The 20,097-nt window shown below is 52.0% G+C and overlaps 1 protein-coding gene across 1 annotated transcript in view; it reads right to left on the bottom strand.

The window, feature by feature from the left end:
• Window positions 1–1,386: 1,386 nt before the first annotated feature.
• HERC2 (HECT and RLD domain containing E3 ubiquitin protein ligase 2) overlaps window positions 1,387–20,097 on the bottom strand; it is a 1,611,099-nt gene continuing 1,592,388 nt past the window's right edge. Inside the window, 1 exon segment of the mRNA XM_078658234.1 lies at window positions 1,387–2,450. Coding sequence (XP_078514360.1) covers window positions 2,178–2,450 — 273 coding nt within the window. The 3' untranslated portion in view covers window positions 1,387–2,177.

Below are 20,097 nucleotides of genomic sequence, written 5' to 3'. Positions count from 1 at the left end.
TATTCCTGGAAATACATATTGGTTGCTGATTTTCTAGACCCCTGCACAAATTATTTTAGACAGCTAAACAAGTCAGAAATATGTTCCAAACGCAGGAATAATCCGACCGGAGCAAAATATGACATTTTCAGTTGTTTCTTTGTGTGTAAGGCGTGTTATCGCCCCTTTTAAAATGTTTTCACTGCTAATATAGCAGAGTGCTGCTTAGTGGAGCAATTGCAAAACTCCTCGTTTTTACCTATATTTTTATTTTTAATCTTAAATTTTTTTTAATACAAGTTTATCTATGTTGGTTCAATTGTAAGAATTGTAAGGAAAATAAATGTGTTTTAAGCCAAAGAAACCCTGAGCACTTTACACAATCTGCAAAACTCCTCAGTTTAAAAAAATATCCATTCTTATCTTTGAATCTTGGCATTTTTAAAAAACGTGCTTCATCTATTTTGGAGGCATTGTGAGGAAAGTGAATGTGGTTTTAGTGCTATGGGGAGAAAGAAGTGCTAAACACTTTGGCCACAGAGTCCTAATCATAGAGTTGCCCTGGGTGGTTGGTGCTCTAGTGGTTTGACTACTCATTGTCAAAATATTTTATTTCGATCACACAGATCAACAAAGTAAACAAGCATTGGCATAGCCAATAGGTCTCGTCTTTGGGACCTTATAAGTGTTTAGCCATGCAACAGTTGATGTTGTTGCACCAAGGATATTGTGCTGTATAACTAAATACGTATAAGGTCCCAAAGGCGAGACCTATTGGCTATGCCAATGCTTGCTTTTTTAATGGTGCTTTTGCACTTAGTAGATGAGGAAGAAGGAGCACTGGAACGATGTAGAGAACTCTTCTGTCGTCGGTGGTCACCATTGGCTCTAGCCTAAAAGAGCTTGGCCTCGCACTCCATGCTGAGGCGGAAGGAACAGGATTTGGTGTCGTGGTTAGAGCCCAAGCACCATAAACAAGTAGAGTGGGGGTCAGTGATGGAGAGCAGTCCCACAAAAAATCCATACAAGGTGTAAAACATGATACTGCTCTTTGAAAATTTGTTGTTAGGAAAACTCAGAGATCTTAGCGCCAGATCTGCATCAAAGGCACTGAAAAAAGGGAACTGACGTCGATGTTCTAGGGCAGTCGCTTTATGGCCTTGGGGGATGTTGCCTGACATCACTTCCTGAAAAGACTGACTCCAGCACCCTCTACTGGCGACATCACAGCTTTGAACTTTTCCAGATCCAGTCTGATGCCTGGGGAATGTTCTACAGGTGAGGAACCTGCAGTTATCCCTATGAATTATATTTTTTTACTAAGCCCCACCATAAAGAGTCCATAACTTCAGTATTGTGAACAGCGAGGCGAAATAACCATCCCACAATCAAACATCCAAGTCGAGGTTTGGCAGCATCGAGACACTTTAATATACATAGGTTTATACGTCTACAGAAAATAAGTATGTACAGCTTGTAACAGGCGCTTTATTCAGAGGGAAATTATGTTTTTGCATTTACAATGGCACAAATTTACTATATACACTTCCCATGATAAACATTATGATGATATTCTCAGGAATAAGTCGGAGACGCATAGTGCAGAAATTAAAATAGACAATGGAGGCAGAGTTAAACAAACAGATGCCCCTCTTTCCTGTTAATCAGCTGTCAATGTAGTACTTCAAAGAATACTGTTAAGTTCGGTTTCAAAAGTGATCTCTTTTAAATAAACTGCTTGTAAAATGTCAGAAATATTTTTAATATATAATACTATCCAGTTGGTGCGTGGTTTTGTCAATATACAATCAAGGAGATGCACAGAACACAACACTAAATGAGGAATTCTATTGCACCCACAATCTCAAGGGTAGGGCCGCTGATTTTGCTGGAGGCACTGCACTACAGCTTTCCATAAACATTTACAACACTTTCAGTAAACACAAAAGATATAATTGTAGTGCAACAGCTAAAAGAAGTGACACATCCCCTTAACTCTTGAAAGAAATGTCCATATATAGAACTATAGTCTGTAAGTTAGAGGGCTTAAATTGTTCCTCCTACAAGCAAATCCCCCACATGAAGCTTTGCCTTGTTCAACTAACTCCAAGTTCTGAATTGTCCTCTCTTTGTGCAACCGTGGGCTACAGATGTCCCACAATGCTCTTAACAATTCGACCACAGGAGGATTGTTCTCTTCAATGCCCGGTTAAGTAGTCCTGCGTGGAGTCTGAAGCAAAGGAATCGGCATCTTCATTGTCTGAGTCCTCGCTGCTGTCATCGGCGGCGGGCTCTCCGGTCAATGCTATTCGGGCATAGTCATCAGTGTCTATTGATTTACAAAAGTGAATGGCGTATTTTAGCTTTTCCTCCAACACCTGCTTGCAGGAATACCTGGGGAGCTTCAGCAGGAAGAAGCATGTGTAAGATTCTGGCAGAAAGTGGTCTGGAGGATTGTATTTATCCAAAACCTGTGGAGGAAAAAATACGTGTTACTTAATGTGGATCAATTCACCGTCAGAACTTTATTGACTTTGTGCTAAGCAGAACACAATGGGAAGACCGATTAGAAGGTAATGTCCCAGGGAACCATTCATAATCCAGCTGATACTGGCTACTAGATCAGGTACAATTAATGCATTGTGTGCCAACTAATAAACCTAAACGTACACAGTATGGGCATATGGCTGTTATTTCTAATACATACCAAGCAACTTCTAAAGCAGGCAGGAAAATCAATACATGAAGCTATAATACCGGTAAATAAATCCACGTGCTCAAGGAGCCTATTTCGAAATGTTCCCAAGCTAAAGAGTGTGTATCTGTTGCATAAAGTTACAGGTAAGGAACCTTACTTTTCTTCAGGAGTTGATCTCCTAATAAGGACCATTTCGACATCCCCAGGTATCAGCATATATTTTCAATGTCAACAAGAAGCACAAGTTACTACTTGTGTAACGATATATCTGTAAGAGACATTAGTTAGTATTAGATTCCTTACCTTAGAATATCCCCAGGCGTCAGACTGGATCCGGAAACTTTTGCGTAGCAGTACCCTTGCGCGTCGGTAGGCGTCGTCTGCGGCTCCGCGTCCGTCGTCGGCGCCGTGATTACGTCGTCGGAGTACTTAGACGCCGCCTCCGCGTGCTGACGTCAGTTCTTAGACACAGCTTTTCCGCGCCAGAAACGCAGAGCCATGTTAAAAACCAACACTGGTGCCATTGAAACTAGGGCCCTGAAGGGGAGAACCCTAACCCTAGATATTGGTTCGCAGAACGGGGAGGATGGGTGGGTCGGTAAGGAATCTAATACTAACTAATGTCTCTTACAGATATATCGTTACACAAGTAGTAACTTGTGCATCTGAAAGAGACACGTTAGTATTAGATTCCTTACCTTAGAATAGATAACCCAGCAATACCAACCCTGGTGGTGGGTCTGCGAACCAATAATCACACCAGAAAGTCCTGGAGGACGGAATGGCCAAAGAAGCCATCCCTCCGGACTTGGCTGTCCAGGCAGTAGTGTCTTGCAAACGTGTGCAGCGATGCCCACGTAGCTGTCTGACAGATGTCTTGTAAGGGCACACCCCTGCCCAGGGCAGTGGTGGTCGCCGTCGCTCGGGTAGAATGAGCCCGCAGTCCAACCGGGGGCTCCTTCCTAGCCAAGGAGAAGCATGCCTGGATACACAGGATGATCCACCGGGAGATGGTCCTCTTGTGCACCGCTTTCCCCTTCTTAGCGCCCACGTAACCAACAAAGAGTTGGTCATCCACCCGGAACTGGCGTGTGCGATCCAAATAGAATGAGAGCGCACGTTTTGGGTCCAGACGGTGGAGCCGCTCTTCCTCTTTAGAGGGATGCGGTGGCGGGAAGAAGGTAGGCAAGGTGATGGACTGCCCGATGTGAAAGGCTGTGACAACCTTGGGCAGGAAAGAAGGTTTGGTACGAAGTACCACTTTGTCCGGATGGACAGAAAGGAAAGGTGGAGTACAAGAAAGAGCCTGGAGCTCACTCACTCTCCTGGCAGAGGTGATGGCAACCAGGAAAGCAGTCTTCAAAGTCAGAAGGCGAAGAGGACAGTTGTGAAGCGGCTCAAAGGGAGCGCACATCAGAAATGTCAAAACCAGGTTCAAGTCCCACTGAGGCATCACAAACGGAACAGGAGGAAACGTGTGAGTGATGCCCTTAAGAAATCTGTTAACAATAGGGGACTTGAACAAAGAAGGCTGATCAGGTAGCCTGAGAAAGGCTGAAAGGGCAGAAAGGTAGCCCTTGATAGTGCCCAGAGCAGAGCCCTGCTGGGCAAAAGAAAGAAGGAAGAGAAGAACCTCAGAAAGAGGGGCAGAAAGAGGATCCACAGCCTTTGCTGTGCACCATGCCACAAATCTGTTCCACCTGCAGGCGTATACCGACTTTGTGGAGGGACGCCTGGCTGCCAGAATGACATTACAGACTTCAGGAGGCAAGTCAAATGGCCTCAATTGTCGCCGCTCAATCTCCAAGCATGGAGGTGGAGACTGGACAGGTTCGGGTGGAGGACCGTCCCCTGCTGCTGCGACAGAAGGTCCTCCTGAAGAGGCAGACGAACCGGGGGATCGACTGACATACTGAGTAGCTCTGGATACCAGTACCTTCTGGCCCAGTCCGGAGCCACAAGGATGACTTGGGCCCGGTCGCGCTTGATCTTCTTCAGCACTCTGGGCAGAAGTGGTATAGGCGGAAAGGCGTACAACAGACCACAACTCCACTCGCGACGAAAAGCGTCTCCGAGCGAGTGCCGCCTTGGAAATTCCAACGCGCAGAACCGATGACAATGCGCGTTCTCGTCGGTGGCGAATAGATCTAACCAAGGCTCTCCCCATCGCTGAAAGAGGCCTTGCGCCACGTCCGAGTTCAGACGCCATTCGTGATCCATCATGCACCGACGGCTGAGCTCGTCCGCCCTGGCGTTCAGAGAACCTGCCAGGTGTTGAGCCACCAGGGTCACGCCCTGGCGTTCCAGCCATTGCCAAAGGCGAAGAGCCTCTTGACAAAGGATCCACGACCCCACCCCGCCTTGTTTGTTGCAGTACCACATGGCGGTGGTGTTGTCCGGGAACACCTGCACTACACTCCCCCGGACAGAGGGGAGGAATGCCTTCAGTGCCAGATGAATCGCCCTGAGCTCCAACAGGTTGATGTGGAGCCGGGTCTCCGCCGGAGACCAGAGGCCTCTGATTTCCGCCTCTCCCATGTGGCCTCCCCAGCCCTGGAGGGACGCGTCCGTCACAACAACGTGCTCCGGTTGGGGAAGGGAGAGGGATCTGCCGCTGACCCAATAGCAGTCCGTAAGCCACCACTGCAGCTGTCTCGCAGTGCCCTCCGAGATCAGGACGTGGTCGGATAGGTTGCCCTGATGCTGGGCCCACTGAAACTTCAGGTCCCACTGCAGAGCCCGCATCCGCCACCTGGTGTGATGCACCAGTAGGATGCAGGAGGCCATCAGCCCCAGAAGCCGCAGCGTCAACCTGACCGAAACCCGGGATAACGGCTGAAAGATGGGAACCAGAGCCTGAATATCCCGGACCCGCTGTTCGGGTGGATAAACCCGAAACCGCGCCGAGTCCAGAACCGCTCCGATGAAGAGGAGCTTCTGAGAGGGACACAGGTGTGACGTCGGCACATTGATGGAGAACCCCAGCAGGTGCAGGAGGTCTGCTGTCGTCTGGAGGTGGCTGACGACTGTCTGGGGCGAGCCCGCCTTCAACAACCAGTCGTCGAGGTAGGGGAAGACTGAAACCCCTAACCTGCGCAGATGAGCTGCGACCACCGCCATCACCTTCGTGAACACCCGTGGGGCGCTTGTAAGGCCCAAGGGTAGCACGGTAAACTGAAAGTGCTCGTGGCCCACCATGAACCGCAGGTAGCGCCGGTGGGCAGGCAGGACGGGGATATGAAAGTAAGCGTCCTGCAAGTCCAACGCTACCATCCAGTCTCCTGGGTCCAGGGCAGCCAGGACCTGAGCCAGTGTCAGCATCTTGAACTTCTCCTTCCGGAGGAAGCCGTTGACGTCCCGTAGGTCCAAGATAGGGCGTAGGCCCCCTTTGCCCTTCTTGGGTACCAGAAAGTAGTGGGAGTAGCAACCACACCCTACTTCTGGCCCAGGAACGCGCTCGATGGCCCCCTTGGCCAACAGGGCCGTAACTTCCTCCTGCAGAAGTCGCAAGTGATCCCCCGATACACGGTGGTTCTGCGGTGGCATGGCTGGAGGAGTCGCCTCGAAGGGGAGGGAGTAGCCCCTTCGGACGATTTGCAGCACCCACCTGTCCGATGTGACAGTGCGCCAGTGGAGGTGGTGATGGCGAACCCTGCCCCCCACTGGGCGTCACATGGGCCGGAAAGCACGGACTAGGAGGGTTTTGAGGCAGATGCTGCGGGGGAAGGTGTGGACTGACCTCGCCGCTGCCCCCGACCACCTGGACGGCGGTTCCCACGGCCGCCACCGCGTTGGGTATTGCCCTGCGGTGCGTGGCTGGCGGCACGTGTGGGCGCACCCCTTCCGTGGCCACGAAAGGAGTGATAGACAGCCGGTTGCTGGCGCTGGCCCGAGAGGCCTAAGGACTTGGCCGTAGCCCTGGAGTCCTTAAAACGCTCAAGCGCATGGTCTGCCTTGTCGCCAAAGAGGCGACGGCCATCGAACGGCATGTCCATAAGCGTGTTCTGGACATCTGCCGAGAAGTTGGCGGACCTCAGCCAGGCGTGGCGTCTGACCGCCACCGTCGTTGCCATCGCTCTACCCAGCGAGTCAGTGGTATCCAGCCCACACCGGATGGAATACTTGGCTGCATCCCGGCCCTCCACAAGGGCTTGGCCGAGTTTGGCCCGAACCTCCAACGGACACTCTGGCAGCACTTCCGCGACCTTATCCCACACAGAGTGGGTGTAACGTCCCAAGAGGCAGGCGGTGTTAGAAGACCGCAGGCCGAGGCTAAGTGATGAGAAGATCTTCTTCCCATACTGGTCATACCTCTTGGATTCCCGGTCCGGGGGGGCGGATGGGAATGCGGTCTGGGAATTGGAGGCCTGGATGACCAGGCTCTCGGGGGTAGGGTGGGAGGACAGGAAACATGGGTCGCCCGGGGCTGGGCGGTGGCGTCTGGCCACGTTCCTATCTACGGGCGAACCCGTAGCGGGCTTGGACCAAGTGCCCAGCAGAACGTCGGTCAAGGCCTCATTAAAAGGCAGCAGAGGCTCGGCCAAGCTTGACTGCGGTTTAAGGACCTCAGTGAGGAGGTTAGTCCTCACGGCCGCGACGGGGAGCTCAAGGCCCAAGGCCTTGGCAGCCCTCATCAGCACCACACTATAAGTTGCCCCCTCCTCCGATGCCACGGAAGGAGGGGAGACAAAACCAGTGTCTGGAGAGGTGTCCAGGCCACTGGCCTCCCCAAGGTCTCCTGTCCAGTCCTCATGAGACTGACACTCCCTGGTCAGAGGGTCCTCAGACCCCTCCCAGTCCTCTTCATCACCCATCTCCTGAAATTCAGGGTTCTCATCCAATGGGGCCTGCTCGTAGAGAGAGAACTCTCCAACCGGCGTCTGGAGCGGCGCCCATCGGGGCCGTCCCGACGCCGGAACAGGAACGAAGGTGGAACCGGGGACGGCGCCGCCCGAGGCCGGCGCCGGAGGCGACACCTGAGGGTCCGACGCCGGGGAGGTCGTCAGATCCACCGGCGACGAACCAGATCCCGAAGGAGGACCAGCGGCATCCTGCGGCGCCGGGCCCGAAGGCGCCGGCGGCGTCGGAACAACTGGACCCCTCGGCGCCGGGCCCGAAGGCACCGGCGGCGTCGGGATAACGGGGACCTGCGACGCCGGGCCCGAAGGCGTCGGCGGCGTCGGGGCCAAAGCACCCGACGGCGTCTGGGCCGGAGCCGCCGACCGGCTAGGGCCCCCAGACGGGTCCGCTGGGCCCGAAGGCGCCGCGGAGCCTGTCGAAGGAGAGAGTTTCCTCATGGCCATGAGGAAGCGCTCGATCTCCTCCGGCGTCGCGTTGAGCCCAGGGACCGTAGGGTATGGGGCTGCACGCGGCGCCCGCGACTCCGACGGAGCCGCGTTGGCGGTGTCACCCGAACCCCCGGCCGCATCGTGCGAGCGTCGGGGGGAGTCCGAGGAGCGATGACGCCGCTTGGACTTCTTGTGCCTCTTACCTGACGACGACTTCGACCCGGAGGAGTGCGGCCTACTCTCGGAGCTGTGATGGCTCCGAGCCCGCGACCTGTCCCTCGACCTCCCATGGGATCGGGACCTCTCACGGCGCGGGACCGACTGCCGGAGTTCGAGGCGCCTACGGGACCGCTCCCGCCTGGCTTTCGAAGAGAGGGCCCGGCAGTCGGAGCAGGCCTCGTCATCGTGGTCGACGCACAAACACGACAAACAGACGCGGTGAGGATCCGTGACCGACATCAGCCGGTCGCAATCGTCACAAGGTTTGAAGCCGGGCATCCCTAAAGGCACCGTGTCGGAGTCAAGAGACTCGAAATAGGATCAAAAAGGATAGTCAAAAAGTGACTAGGGTTACTGCTTTTTCCAGATCTGCGCTTGCTGGCGCGGAAAAAAGAAGAACTGACGTCAGCACGCGGAGGCGGCGTCTAAGTACTCCGACGACGTCATCACGGCGCCCACGACGCCGACGACGGACGCGGAGCCGCAGACGACGCCTACCGACGCGCAAGGGTACTGCTACGCAAAATTTTCCGGATCCAGTCTGACGCCTGGGGATATTCTAAGGTAAGGAATCTAATACTAACGTGTCTCTTTCAGATATCCACGATAAGATGCATTAAACATCCTGTTCCCACTCTCATATGCCATACCTAATGAAAACATCCACGGATATGCAACAACAACCATGGCCAGAGACACTCAAGGAAACCTCTGCTACACCTCATTCGTCATGTTTGCCACCTATTGCTGTGAAGGGTTCCCTCTAAGAAGTTAGTGGATGTAACTCTCTCCTCAGTTTCTGCAACTGTACAGTTCCTGTCCTGGCTCTCTAAAATCAAATTTTGAGGAAGGAGATGAAATGGTGAGGGCATAGAGGCAGAGAATGAGGAAAAAGCCAAGTAAAGGGTAAGGGACCATCCATGTTCCAAGGGAATGGGCATTGACACCTGTGGCTAGATTCACCCACACAATCCCAGGTGGTCACCCTAGCTTAGCTACAAGACAGGAATCTGATCAGAGTACACCCATGTTTACGGCTATTTTGAAATTATCTAAAGGGCTTGGACCACTGATATCTGCTCATAATTTTCCATTTTGGCAAAAACGAGCCGTTAAAATCCAAGCAATGTACGTGAAAACATATGCAAAGTGGTTGGCGATAAATAAATACATTTGGAAAGCTGGCAAATGATTGATGGCATTCAGACGTGAGGTAATCGAAATGGGTATGTGGAAAACTGTGACCAGCTCATATATCACATTTGCCATGGTCGTGGCTCCTTTTGATTAATTCGATGCACAGTAAACAACTCAGCACACTTCCACGCAGTAGCACCTACAGTCCTTCAGCAAGAGAGCAATCATTCAAAGGGCAGTAGATAAAAAAACAAAAGCTTTTAAGTTAGTGGCCAATTCGCATTACTCAGTGAACATAAAACAACTGGAATATGGATGCTCAACAAGGTGTAATCCTTAATTCAAGTAAACAATAACTATCTGATATACAAACAAATATACTAGTTACTGCCAATATTAAATCATCTGGTCATCAAAATAACTAAAAGAAATCATCAGAAAAACGTGAAAAAAATACTCTTTGATCGACAGTTAGGGATTAGATGCTTGGCAAGGCCTAAAAAACACACAGGAAGAACTTAACACATCCTAGCTAGAGAGGTCTGGTAGAAATCATTTCACCTGAATGACAGCATTCTAATTAGGATTTGCTGCTATCACAGCACCAAAAATAGTTCCAATATATGCTTTGAAGGGCATGTGCTAATAATCTTTCATTTAGACACAACTACCTCAGAATGCTTCTGTGGTATACAACACTTTATGAATGAATTGGTCCTGCGCCTGAATGACAAACATTAGGATGCTTTACTTGAAAGAACAAATGCAAAACTGCCTTAAACAGGGTCAAGTCACTGTGAGCAGCTAACATGCTCACGAGTCGGGTAGAGTGTAAACCACGACACTTTTGACTGATAGCCTACAAGCTGCTTGTATAAAGATACTAGCACACAGCGAAGGGGCAGCTGGTAACCACTGGCGATAAGAGTAACACACAAATTCAAATCTGAAAACTGTAGGGCACTATGGGCTGAGCATCTGTTAAACTTTTAGTTGTTCATTTACTTAGTTTATGCAATTGTCTTTTTTATGTTTGCCTAATTTATCTAATCCATTGACACTACCTGGCCATCTACGAGTACCGATGTTACCACTTTGTCTCTATACAAATACATGTAAAGGCAGACAGTAATAGACGTGTAATAACGTATTTGATGCACAAGATAACTAGAACTGTATGGTTATAATTATTGTCCTGCTTTTATGTCCCCCGACTCCTTTATCATATTCCTATCGTCTAAATAATGTAATTGGGTCATAAATGCATACGTGTACCGTATCCATGATATAAATCGAAGTCCAGTGCTGCTTGCATGCTGAAATTATGTGTATTGAAAATATAAAATCAATAAAGAGATTTGCTTTAAAAAAAACAAAACACACACAAGAGTCAAGTTATTAAAACTGGGCTTAGCTCATGTACTACAAACTAAGGTAAATAAACCAAGGATGACACAGATTTTTAAGAATACCAATATAGTCAAGGTGAACACAGTAATTAGGAACATGCATTTAACTCAACACCCTAGGGAAGAACCCCCCACCCTTTAAGCCAGCCACAGAAACTACAGGTGGTGAGAGGTGACAGGAGCCGTTCTACTTCATTAGGAGTTACAAAGGATTCATAGCAAGAAGGAATGCAGCCCTATCATACCCCTTCAAATTATACATGAGGAACGTTTGATACCTCCAAATAGCAGGAGCTCTGTGACAAACCCAGACCCATTTTATACAATACCACAAATATGGTGTAAAGGATGAAAGCACAAGTTACTACTTGTGTAACGATATATCTGTAAGAGACATTAGTTAGTATTAGATTCCTTACCTTAGAATATCCCCAGGCGTCAGACTGGATCCGGAAACTTTTGCGTAGCAGTACCCTTGCGCGTCGGTAGGCGTCGTCTGCGGCTCCGCGTCCGTCGTCGGCGTCGTGGGCGCCGTGATGACGTCGTCGGAGTACTTAGACGCCGCCTCCGCGTGCGGACGTCAGTTCTTAGACACAGCTTTTCCGCGCCAGAAACGCAGAGCCATGTTAAAAACCAACACTGGTGCCATTGAAACTAGGGCCCTGAAAGGGGGTAACCCTAACCCTAGATATCGGTTCGCAGAACGGGGAGGATGGGTCAGTCGGTAAGGAATCTAATACTAACTAATGTCTCTTACAGATATATCGTTACACAAGTAGTAACTTGTGCATCTGAAAGAGACACGTTAGTATTAGATTCCTTACCTTAGAATAGATACCCCAGCAATACCAACCCCGGTGGTGGGTCTGCGAAACAATAATCACACCAGAAAGTCCAGGAGGACAGAACGGCCAAAGAAGCCATCCCTCCGGACTTGGCTGTCCAGGCAGTAGTGTCTTGCAAACGTGTGCAGCGATGCCCACGTAGCTGCCTGACAGATGTCTTGTAAGGGCACCCCCCGGCCCAGGGCAGTTGTAGTCGCCGTGGCTCGGGTGGAATGAGCCCGTAATCCAACAGGGGGCTCCTTTCTAGCCAAGGAGTAACATGCCTGGATACACAAGATGATCCACCGGGAGATGGTCCTCTTGTGCACCGCTTTCCCCTTCTTAGCGCCCACGTAACCAAGAAAGAGTTGGTAATCCACCCGGAACTGGCGTGTGCGATCCAAGTAAAATGAGAGCGCACGTTTTGGGTCCAGACGGTGGAGCCGCTCTTCCTCTTTAGAGAGATGCGGTGGCGGGAAGAAGGTTGGCAAGGTGATAGACTGCCCGATGTGGAAGGCCGTGACAACCTTGGGCAGGAAAGATGGCTTAGTACGCAACATCACTTTGTCCGGATGGACAGAAAGGAAAGGTGGAGTACAAGAAAGGGCCTCGAGCTCACTCACTCTCCTGGCAGAGGTGATGGCAACCAGGAAGGCAGTCTTCAGAGTAAGAAGGCGGAGAGGACAGTTGTGAAGTGGCTCAAAAGGAGCGCACATCAGAAACGTAAGAGCCACGTTCAAGTCCCACTGAGGCATCACAAACGGAACAGGAGGAAATGTGTGTGTGATGCTTTTTAGAAATCTATTCACAATAGGGGACTTGAACAAAGAAGGTTGATCAGGCAGCCTCAGAAAGGCTGAAAGGGCAGAAAGGTAGCCCTTGATAGTGCCCAGAGCAGAGCCCTGATGGGCAAGAGAAAGAAGGAAGAGAAGAACCTCAGAAAGAGGGGCAGCAAGAGGTTCCACAGCCTTTGCTGTGCACCATGCCACAAATCTGTTCCACCTGCAGGCGTATACCGACTTTGTGGAGGGACGCCTGGCTGCCAGAATGACGTTACAGACTTCAGGAGGCAAGTCAAATGGCCTCAACTGTCGCCGCTCAATCTCCAAGCATGGAGGTGGAGACTGGACAGGTTCGGGTGGAGGACCGTCCCCATCTGCTGCGACAGAACGTCCTCCTGAAGAGGCAGACGAACCGGGGGATCGACTGACATACTGAGTAGCTCTGGATACCAGTACCTTCGTGCCCAGTCCGGAGCCACAAGGATGACTTGGGCCCGGTCGCGCTTGATCTTCTTCAGCACTCTGGGCAGAAGTGGTATAGGCGGAAAGGCGTACAACAGACCGCAACTCCACTCGCGTCGAAAAGCGTCTCCGAGCGAGTGCCGCCTTGGAAATTCCAACGCGCAGAACTGATGACATTGCGCGTTCTCTTCGGTGGCGAATAGATCTAACCAAGGCTCTCCCCATTGCTGAAAGAGGCCTTGCGCCACATCCGAGTTCAGACGCCATTCGTGATCCATCATGCACCGACGGCTGAGCTCGTCCGCCCTGGCGTTCAGAGAACCTGCCAGGTTTTGAGCCACCAGGGTCACGCCCTGGCGTTCCAGCCATTGCCAGAGGCGCAGAGCCTCCTGGCAAAGGGTCCACGACCCCACCCCGCCCTGTTTGTTGCAGTACCACATGGCGGTGGTGTTGTCCGTAAACACCTGCACTACACTACCCCGGACAGAGGGGAGAAATGCCTTCAGTGCCAGACGAATCGCCCGTAACTCCAACAGGTTGATGTGGAGCCGGGCCTCCGCCGGAGACCAGAGGCCTCTGATCTCCGCCTCTCCCATGTGGCCTCTTCAGCCCTGGAGGGACGCGTCCGTCACAACTATGTGCTCCGGTTGGGGAAGGGAGAGGGATCTGCCACTGACCCAATCGCGGTCCGTGAGCCACCACTGCAGCTGTTTCGCAGTGCCCTCCGAGATCAGGACATGGTCGGATAGGTTGCCCTGATGCTGGGCCCACTGAAACTTCAGGTCCCACTGCAGAGCCCGCATCCGCCACCTGGCGTGATGCACCAGTAGGATGCAGGAGGCCATCAGCCCCAGGAGCCGCAGCGTCAACCTGACCGAGACCCAGGATAACAGCTGAAAGATGGGAATCAGAGCCTGAATATCCCGGACCCGCTGTTCGGGTGGATAAACCCGAAACCGCCCCGAGTCGAGAACCGCTCCGATGAAAAGGAGCTTCTGAGAGGGGCACAGGTGTGACTTCGGCACATTGATGGAGAACCCCAGCCGGTGCAGGAGATCTGCCGTAGTCTGGAGGTGGCTGACGACTGTCTGGGGCGAGCCCGCCTTCAACAACCAGTCGTGGAGGTAGGGGAAGACTGAAACCCCTAACCTGAGCAGATGAGCTGCGACCACCGCCATCACCTTTGTGAACACCCGTGGGGCGCTGGTAAGGCCGAAGGGGAGCACGGAATACTGAAAGTGCTCGTGGCCAACCGTGAACCGCAGGTAGCGCCGGCAGGACGGGGATGTGGAAATAAGCGTCCTGCAAGTCCAACGCTACCATCCAGTCTCCTGGGTCCAGGCCAGCTAGGACCTGAGCCAGTGTCAGCATTTTGCACTTCTCCTTCCGGGGGAAGCCGTTGACGTTCCTTAGGTCCAAGATAGGGCGTAGGCCCCCTTTGCCCTTCTTGGATACCAGAAAGTAGTGGGAGTAGCAACCACACCCTACTTCTGGCCCAGGAACGCGCTCGATGGCCCCCTTGGCCAAGAGGGCCGTAACTTCCTCCTGCAGAAGTTGCAAATGATCCCCCGATACACGGTGGTTCTGCGGTGGCATGGCTGGAGGAGTCGCCTCGAAGGGGAGGGAGTAGCCCGTTCGGACGATTTGCAGCACCCACCTGTCCGAAGTGACAGAGCGCCAGTGGAGGTGGTGATGGCGAACCCTGCCCCCCACTGGCGTCACATGGGCCTGAAAGCACGGACTAGGAGGGTTTTGAGGCGGATGCTGCGGGGGAAGGTGTGAACTGACCTCGCCGTTGTCCCCGACCGCCGGGACGGCGGTTCCCACGGCCGCCACCGCGTTGGGTATTACCTTGCGGAGCGTGGCTGGCAGCACGTGTGGGTATACCCCTTCCGTGGCCACGAAAGGAGTGAAAGGCAGCCGATTGCTGGCGCGGGCCGAGAGGCCCAAGGACTTGGCCGTAGCCCTGGAGTCCTTAAAGCGCTCAAGCGCATGGTCTGCCTGGTCGCCAAAGAGGCGACGGCCATCAAACGGCATGTCCATTAGGGTGTTTTGGACATCGGCCGAAAAGTTGGCGGACCTCAACCTCTGACCGCCACCGTCGTTGCCATCGCTCTACCTAGTGAGTCAGTGGTATCCAGCCCACACCGGATAGAATATTTGGCTGCATCCCGGCCCTCCACAAGGGCTTGGCCGAGTTTGGCCCGTACCTTCAACGGACACTCTGGCAGCACTTCCGCAACCATATCCCACAGAGAGTGGGTGTAGCGGCCCAAGAGGCATGCGGTATTGGAAGACCGCAGACCCAGACTAAGGGACGAGAAGATCTTTTTACCGTACTGTGAGAAGTTGGCCTGATATGCAGTGCTCACTATTCTAGTGATCACTATGTATCAGTCCAGACAACCCTTATTGATGATTGGTTGTAAGTCAACCTTATAGACCAGCTATCCTAGTAGCATGGATACGAGCAGTCTAAGGCTAAGACTCTAGAGGGCGTGTTAAGCCAGCTGTTTTACCATCACAAATACCCCTTGAACACCAAGTGAAAGGACACCACACAAGTTGTTATGAAAATAAACGTATATTTATTTCTAACAAGACTACCCTGGCTCTTTATGAGACAGGGAGCTAAGCACACAACAAAACTCTTACGAAAATACTTAAAGTCGCACAATTTACACAAATGCCCGAGGGGCACAAAAAACCATATACACAAGAAGTGGAATGCGAAATTACTAGCAGGTAAGTACTATTCTCATAGGCTTTAGAATCGCTAGGACTGGACTACTGAACCTTTAGATTACAAGCAGGAGGCCTAGGGACGTCGTGTGCAGAGTGGGAACTCTCACGCGTAAGGCGGGAAAAAGTCTATGGAGGCTAGTAAAGACAAAGTTACTGTTCTCGGGCGAACCCGACTAGGTGGGTCGAAAACAAGAGTGGATCCGAACACTTAGAGTGTTGGACTATGCTGGAGCACCGGAGTACTCGGTTTACCTAGCCCAGGGGCTGCGGCTGCATAGGGTTCAAGTTGCGTCGGAAACCCTCGTTGACGAACCAGGAGCCTGAAGAAAGAAGTTGCTGGCAGGCGGCCAGTGAAGAAGTTCGTGGTGATCCAAGCCTGGATCAGGGAAGAAGAGGACCTGAAAGCAGAGGGGACCAAGTTCTGAATCACTAGCCAGTGATTTAGGTGGGCACCAGGGTGGCACCGGACGAAGTCACCTCGACCAGGTGAGTGGGCGCTGCTGGGCTCTGCAGTCTCTCGGACCAGGAGGCGTTGTCGGCGACCAGGATGGAGGTGCGAGCTGTCCCACGAAGGTGTCTGCTGTCGACGTCGCTGGACCCAGGATTGGGGCAACAAGTCTTGACAAATGCAAGCCCACGCGGTGGACTTAAAATGGAGTCTGGAGTGGACCAGGAGGGTCCAAGGCGCTCCTCTGTTGGAGGGGAGCAAGGGCTAGTCTGGAGCAACCAGACCAGCGGTGTTTGTCGTCGTGAAGCGTCGTAAAAGGGCCACTAGCCAACGGGCAAGTGACCTGGACAACGCGGTGAGCAGCAAAGAGCAGAAGGGCCCCACGCAGATCTCGTGGATGCAGGGGGGCTGAACTTCGGTGCTGGAGCTGCTCAGGGTCAGGGCTTCTCTTACCCCAAAGCAGTCAGTCGAGGGTCACTCGGTGGTCGTGCTGGACAAGCGTCGTGCAGTCTTTAAAGATGGCCGGTCCCTCGAGGTCTCGTCACACCCACGGATCACAGCTGGGCTGATGATGCAGGTTGAGGTCAGAGGTGCCAGGGAAGCCGGTTCTCGTCGTGCTGGGCAGTCTTGATCCGGAGGAGAGACTTACAGCAGACCGCGATGCTTGGTTGGTGCCTGCTGCTGCAGGGTGACTACTCCTTAGTCACAAGGGAGAAATCTTAGGAAGAGTCTTGAGTTCCTCTCGTAGAAAGTCGGTTCAGGATTCAAAGATTGACCTAATTTGGAAGGGGGCCTGCTCCTACCTGTATCCTGCAAAAGGGGGCTGGCACGCGACGAAGTCCTGCCCTATGGGTGGGACTAGGAGGGGGGTGGTTACACCCCTCTCCTTTGGCGGGCTTTTCCCCAGCTCAGGGTCTGGTGTGCCCCTGGAACTGGTTCAAGCCGGCCTATGCATAGTGAGCACCGGGGTGCCACTTGCAGTCACCTTCCTCTAAAGCCCTGCCTACCTAGGATACACAAAATCCTGTCTGGGAGGGTGCTGGCACCGCCCCTGACAGGAAACCCTTTGTCCTTGCCTCCTGCACTGGGAGGACTCCCAGCAACAGGAGGGCAGACTTGTGTCTCGGTGGCAGCATCCATTTTGTGGAGCTGAGGCTCTGTCTGACTTTAAACGGGGTTACAGGTTACCAACATGTCGTGTCCCTCTAGAAGGGTGGAATGCTAACCCCGTCGCAAGAATTGGCGAGGGGTTAGTATTCCAATTCGTATGACACCTTACTCGACATGTTTTGATAAAGCGATACCAGAGTTGGCATATAACCGCGAGGATTATAATGCACTTAAGAGTATATGGTATGCGTTATCATGGAACAGCTATTAGGACTTGGTTCCGCAAGCTGCAAACGGGCTCAGCTCATGCCAGAGCACCATCTCACATTATTCCAAGCACTCTGCCTTCAGGATTGTGTAAGGCCTGCCATAGGAGTGACTGATAGGAATATATGTGTCCATTTTAGGGTTAGACATAGGAATACTATATCTAAAGCAAATGGTGAGTACACCACTTTGCCCCAGCTGTCAAGCAGCCAGTTGTGTCTGTTTAGTTAGTCAGCCCAGGGGTGGCATAATACATGCTGCAGCCCCTGGGAGACTTCTGGGTGCACCTCAGCCCTGGGTACAGGGACTTAGAGAGGGCCCAGTGCCAATTCAGTACCTGGGTACAATTTGGAGTAGAGAGAACAGCTGGGCTGTGGGTCTGATTAGCAGGCCCACAGCCAGGAAAGTCTTAAACCAGTGAAGCAAAAAGCAAAAATCTGGGTGATCATAGGATTGCAGACCCTACTCTCCTACATGACCCCCCCCCCCAAACTTTGGGACAATAAACAATAAACTAACCTTGACCAGGTGAGTCTTCTTGCTCTAAGTGGAAATACCTGGAGAGCCCATCAGCATTGCCATGATCAGTACTAGGTCTGTGCTCCACTGTAAAATCCATCCCCTGTAGGGAAATGGACCACCTAAGTCGTTTGGGGTTTTCACCCTTCATCTGACTTAGCCATAAGAGGGGCTTGTGGTCGGTCTGAACTGTGAAGTGAGTGCCAAACAAGTATGACCTCAACTTCTTCAGGGCCCAAACCACAGCAAAGGCCTCCCTCTCAATAGCTGACCAATTTTTCTCTCTGGGGTTCAGCCTTCTGCTAATAAAAGCAATGGGCTGGTCGTTACCATCAAAATTCAGTTGAGATAGAACAGCTCCCACACCCAACTCAGAAGCATCTGTTTGGACAATGAATGGCTTGGAGTAGTCTGGACTCTTTGTGATAGGTGCTGTGCACATGGCCTGCTTTAGGTCATTGAATGCCTTTTGACAGCCTGCTGTCCACTGAACTTTCTTTGGCATCTTTTTACTTGTCAGGTCATTAAGGGGGGTCACAATGGACCCATAATTTCTGACAAATTTTCTATAGTACCCAGTCAGGCCCAAGAAAGCTCGAACCTGAGTCTGGGTGATTGGAGGAGCCCAGTCCTTGATGGCCTGTATCTTACTCTCCAATGGCTGAACCTGGCCTCCACCTACAAGGTGGCCCAGGTATACAACCTGTGTCTGCCCTATCTGGCACTTAGTGGCCTTGATAGTGAGGCCTGCCTTTTGCAGTGCCTCTAACACTTTCCTCAGGTGGACCAGGTGATCCTCCCAGGTGGAGCTAAAGACAGCAATATCGTCAAGATAAGCTGCACAGAAGTCATCCAACCCAGTGAGGACTCGATTCACCAACCTTTGGAAGGTGGCAGGTGCATTTTTCAAACCAAAGGGCATTACCACAAACTGATAATGCCCAACAGGGGTAGAAAATGCTGTCTTGGGTTTGGCCTCCTCAGCTAACCTGATTTGCCAATACCCAACTGTGAGAAGTTGGCCTGATGTGCAGTGCTCACTATTCTAGTGATCACTATATATCAGTCCAAACAACCCTTATTGATGATTGGTTGTAAGTCAACCTTATAGACCAGCTATCCTAGTAGCATGGATACGAGCAGTCTAAGGCTAAGACTCTAGAGGGCGTGTTAAGCCAGCTGTTTTACCATCACATTACCCCTTGAACACCCAGTGAAAGGACACCACACAAGTTGTTATGAAAATAAACAGTGTATTTATTTATAACAAGACTACCCTGGCTCTTTATGAGACAGGGAGCTAAGCACACAACAAAACTCTTACGAAAATACTTTTAAGTTAGCACGTTACACAAATGCCCGAGGGGCACGAAAAACCATATACGCTAAAAGTGGAATGCGAATTACTAGCAGGTAAGTAACAGTTCTAATAGGCTTTGGAATCGCTAGGACTGGACTAGGGAATCATTAGATTACTACTAGGAGGCCTAGGGGACTCGGGTGCAGAGTGTGCACTCTCACGCGGGATGCGGGACAAAGTCTATGGAAGCTAGCATTCACAAAGTTAGTGTTCACGGGCGAACCCGACCTGGTAGGGAGAAAACGACAGTGGATCCTGACCCTTGGATATTGAGGCTATGCTGGGACACCGGAGTGCCGAAGTTACCTAGCCCAGGGGCTGCAGCTGCATAGGTCTGAAAAGACGTTGGGGATCTCGTTGCCGGACCAGGAGCCTGGAAGGAAGAAGTTGCTGGCAGGCGACCAGTGAAGAAAAGTTCGATGGACCCAAGCCTGGATCAAGGAAGAAGAAAACCTGAAAGCAGAGGGGACCAAGTTCTTGAATCACTAGCCAGTGATTAAGTGGGCACCAGGATGGCACCGGGCGAAGTCACCGCAGTCAGGTGAGTGGGCGCTGCTGGGCTCTGCAGTCTCTCGGACCAGGAGGCGTTGTCGGCGACCAGGATGGAGGTGCGAGCTGTCCCACGAAGGATGAAGTCGTTGGCGTCGAAGTTACCCAGGATTGGGCAACAAGCCTTGGCTAATTCAAGCCCACGCGGTGGACTCAAAATGGCGTCTTGAGTGGACCAGGAGGGTCCGGGGTGCTCCTCTTCTGGAAGGGAGCAAGGGCCAGTCTGGAGCAACCAGACCAGCAGCAGAAATGTCGTCGGGCGTCGTCAGGAAGGCCACAAGCCAACGGGCTAGTAGCCAAA

This window comes from Lissotriton helveticus, chromosome 8 (assembly GCF_964261635.1).
Source record: "Lissotriton helveticus chromosome 8, aLisHel1.1, whole genome shotgun sequence".
In the NCBI taxonomy this organism is placed as follows: domain Eukaryota; kingdom Metazoa; phylum Chordata; class Amphibia; order Caudata; family Salamandridae; genus Lissotriton; species Lissotriton helveticus.
Note: the sequence above shows the minus strand (reverse complement) of the source record. Positions and strands in the feature narration are given on the sequence as shown.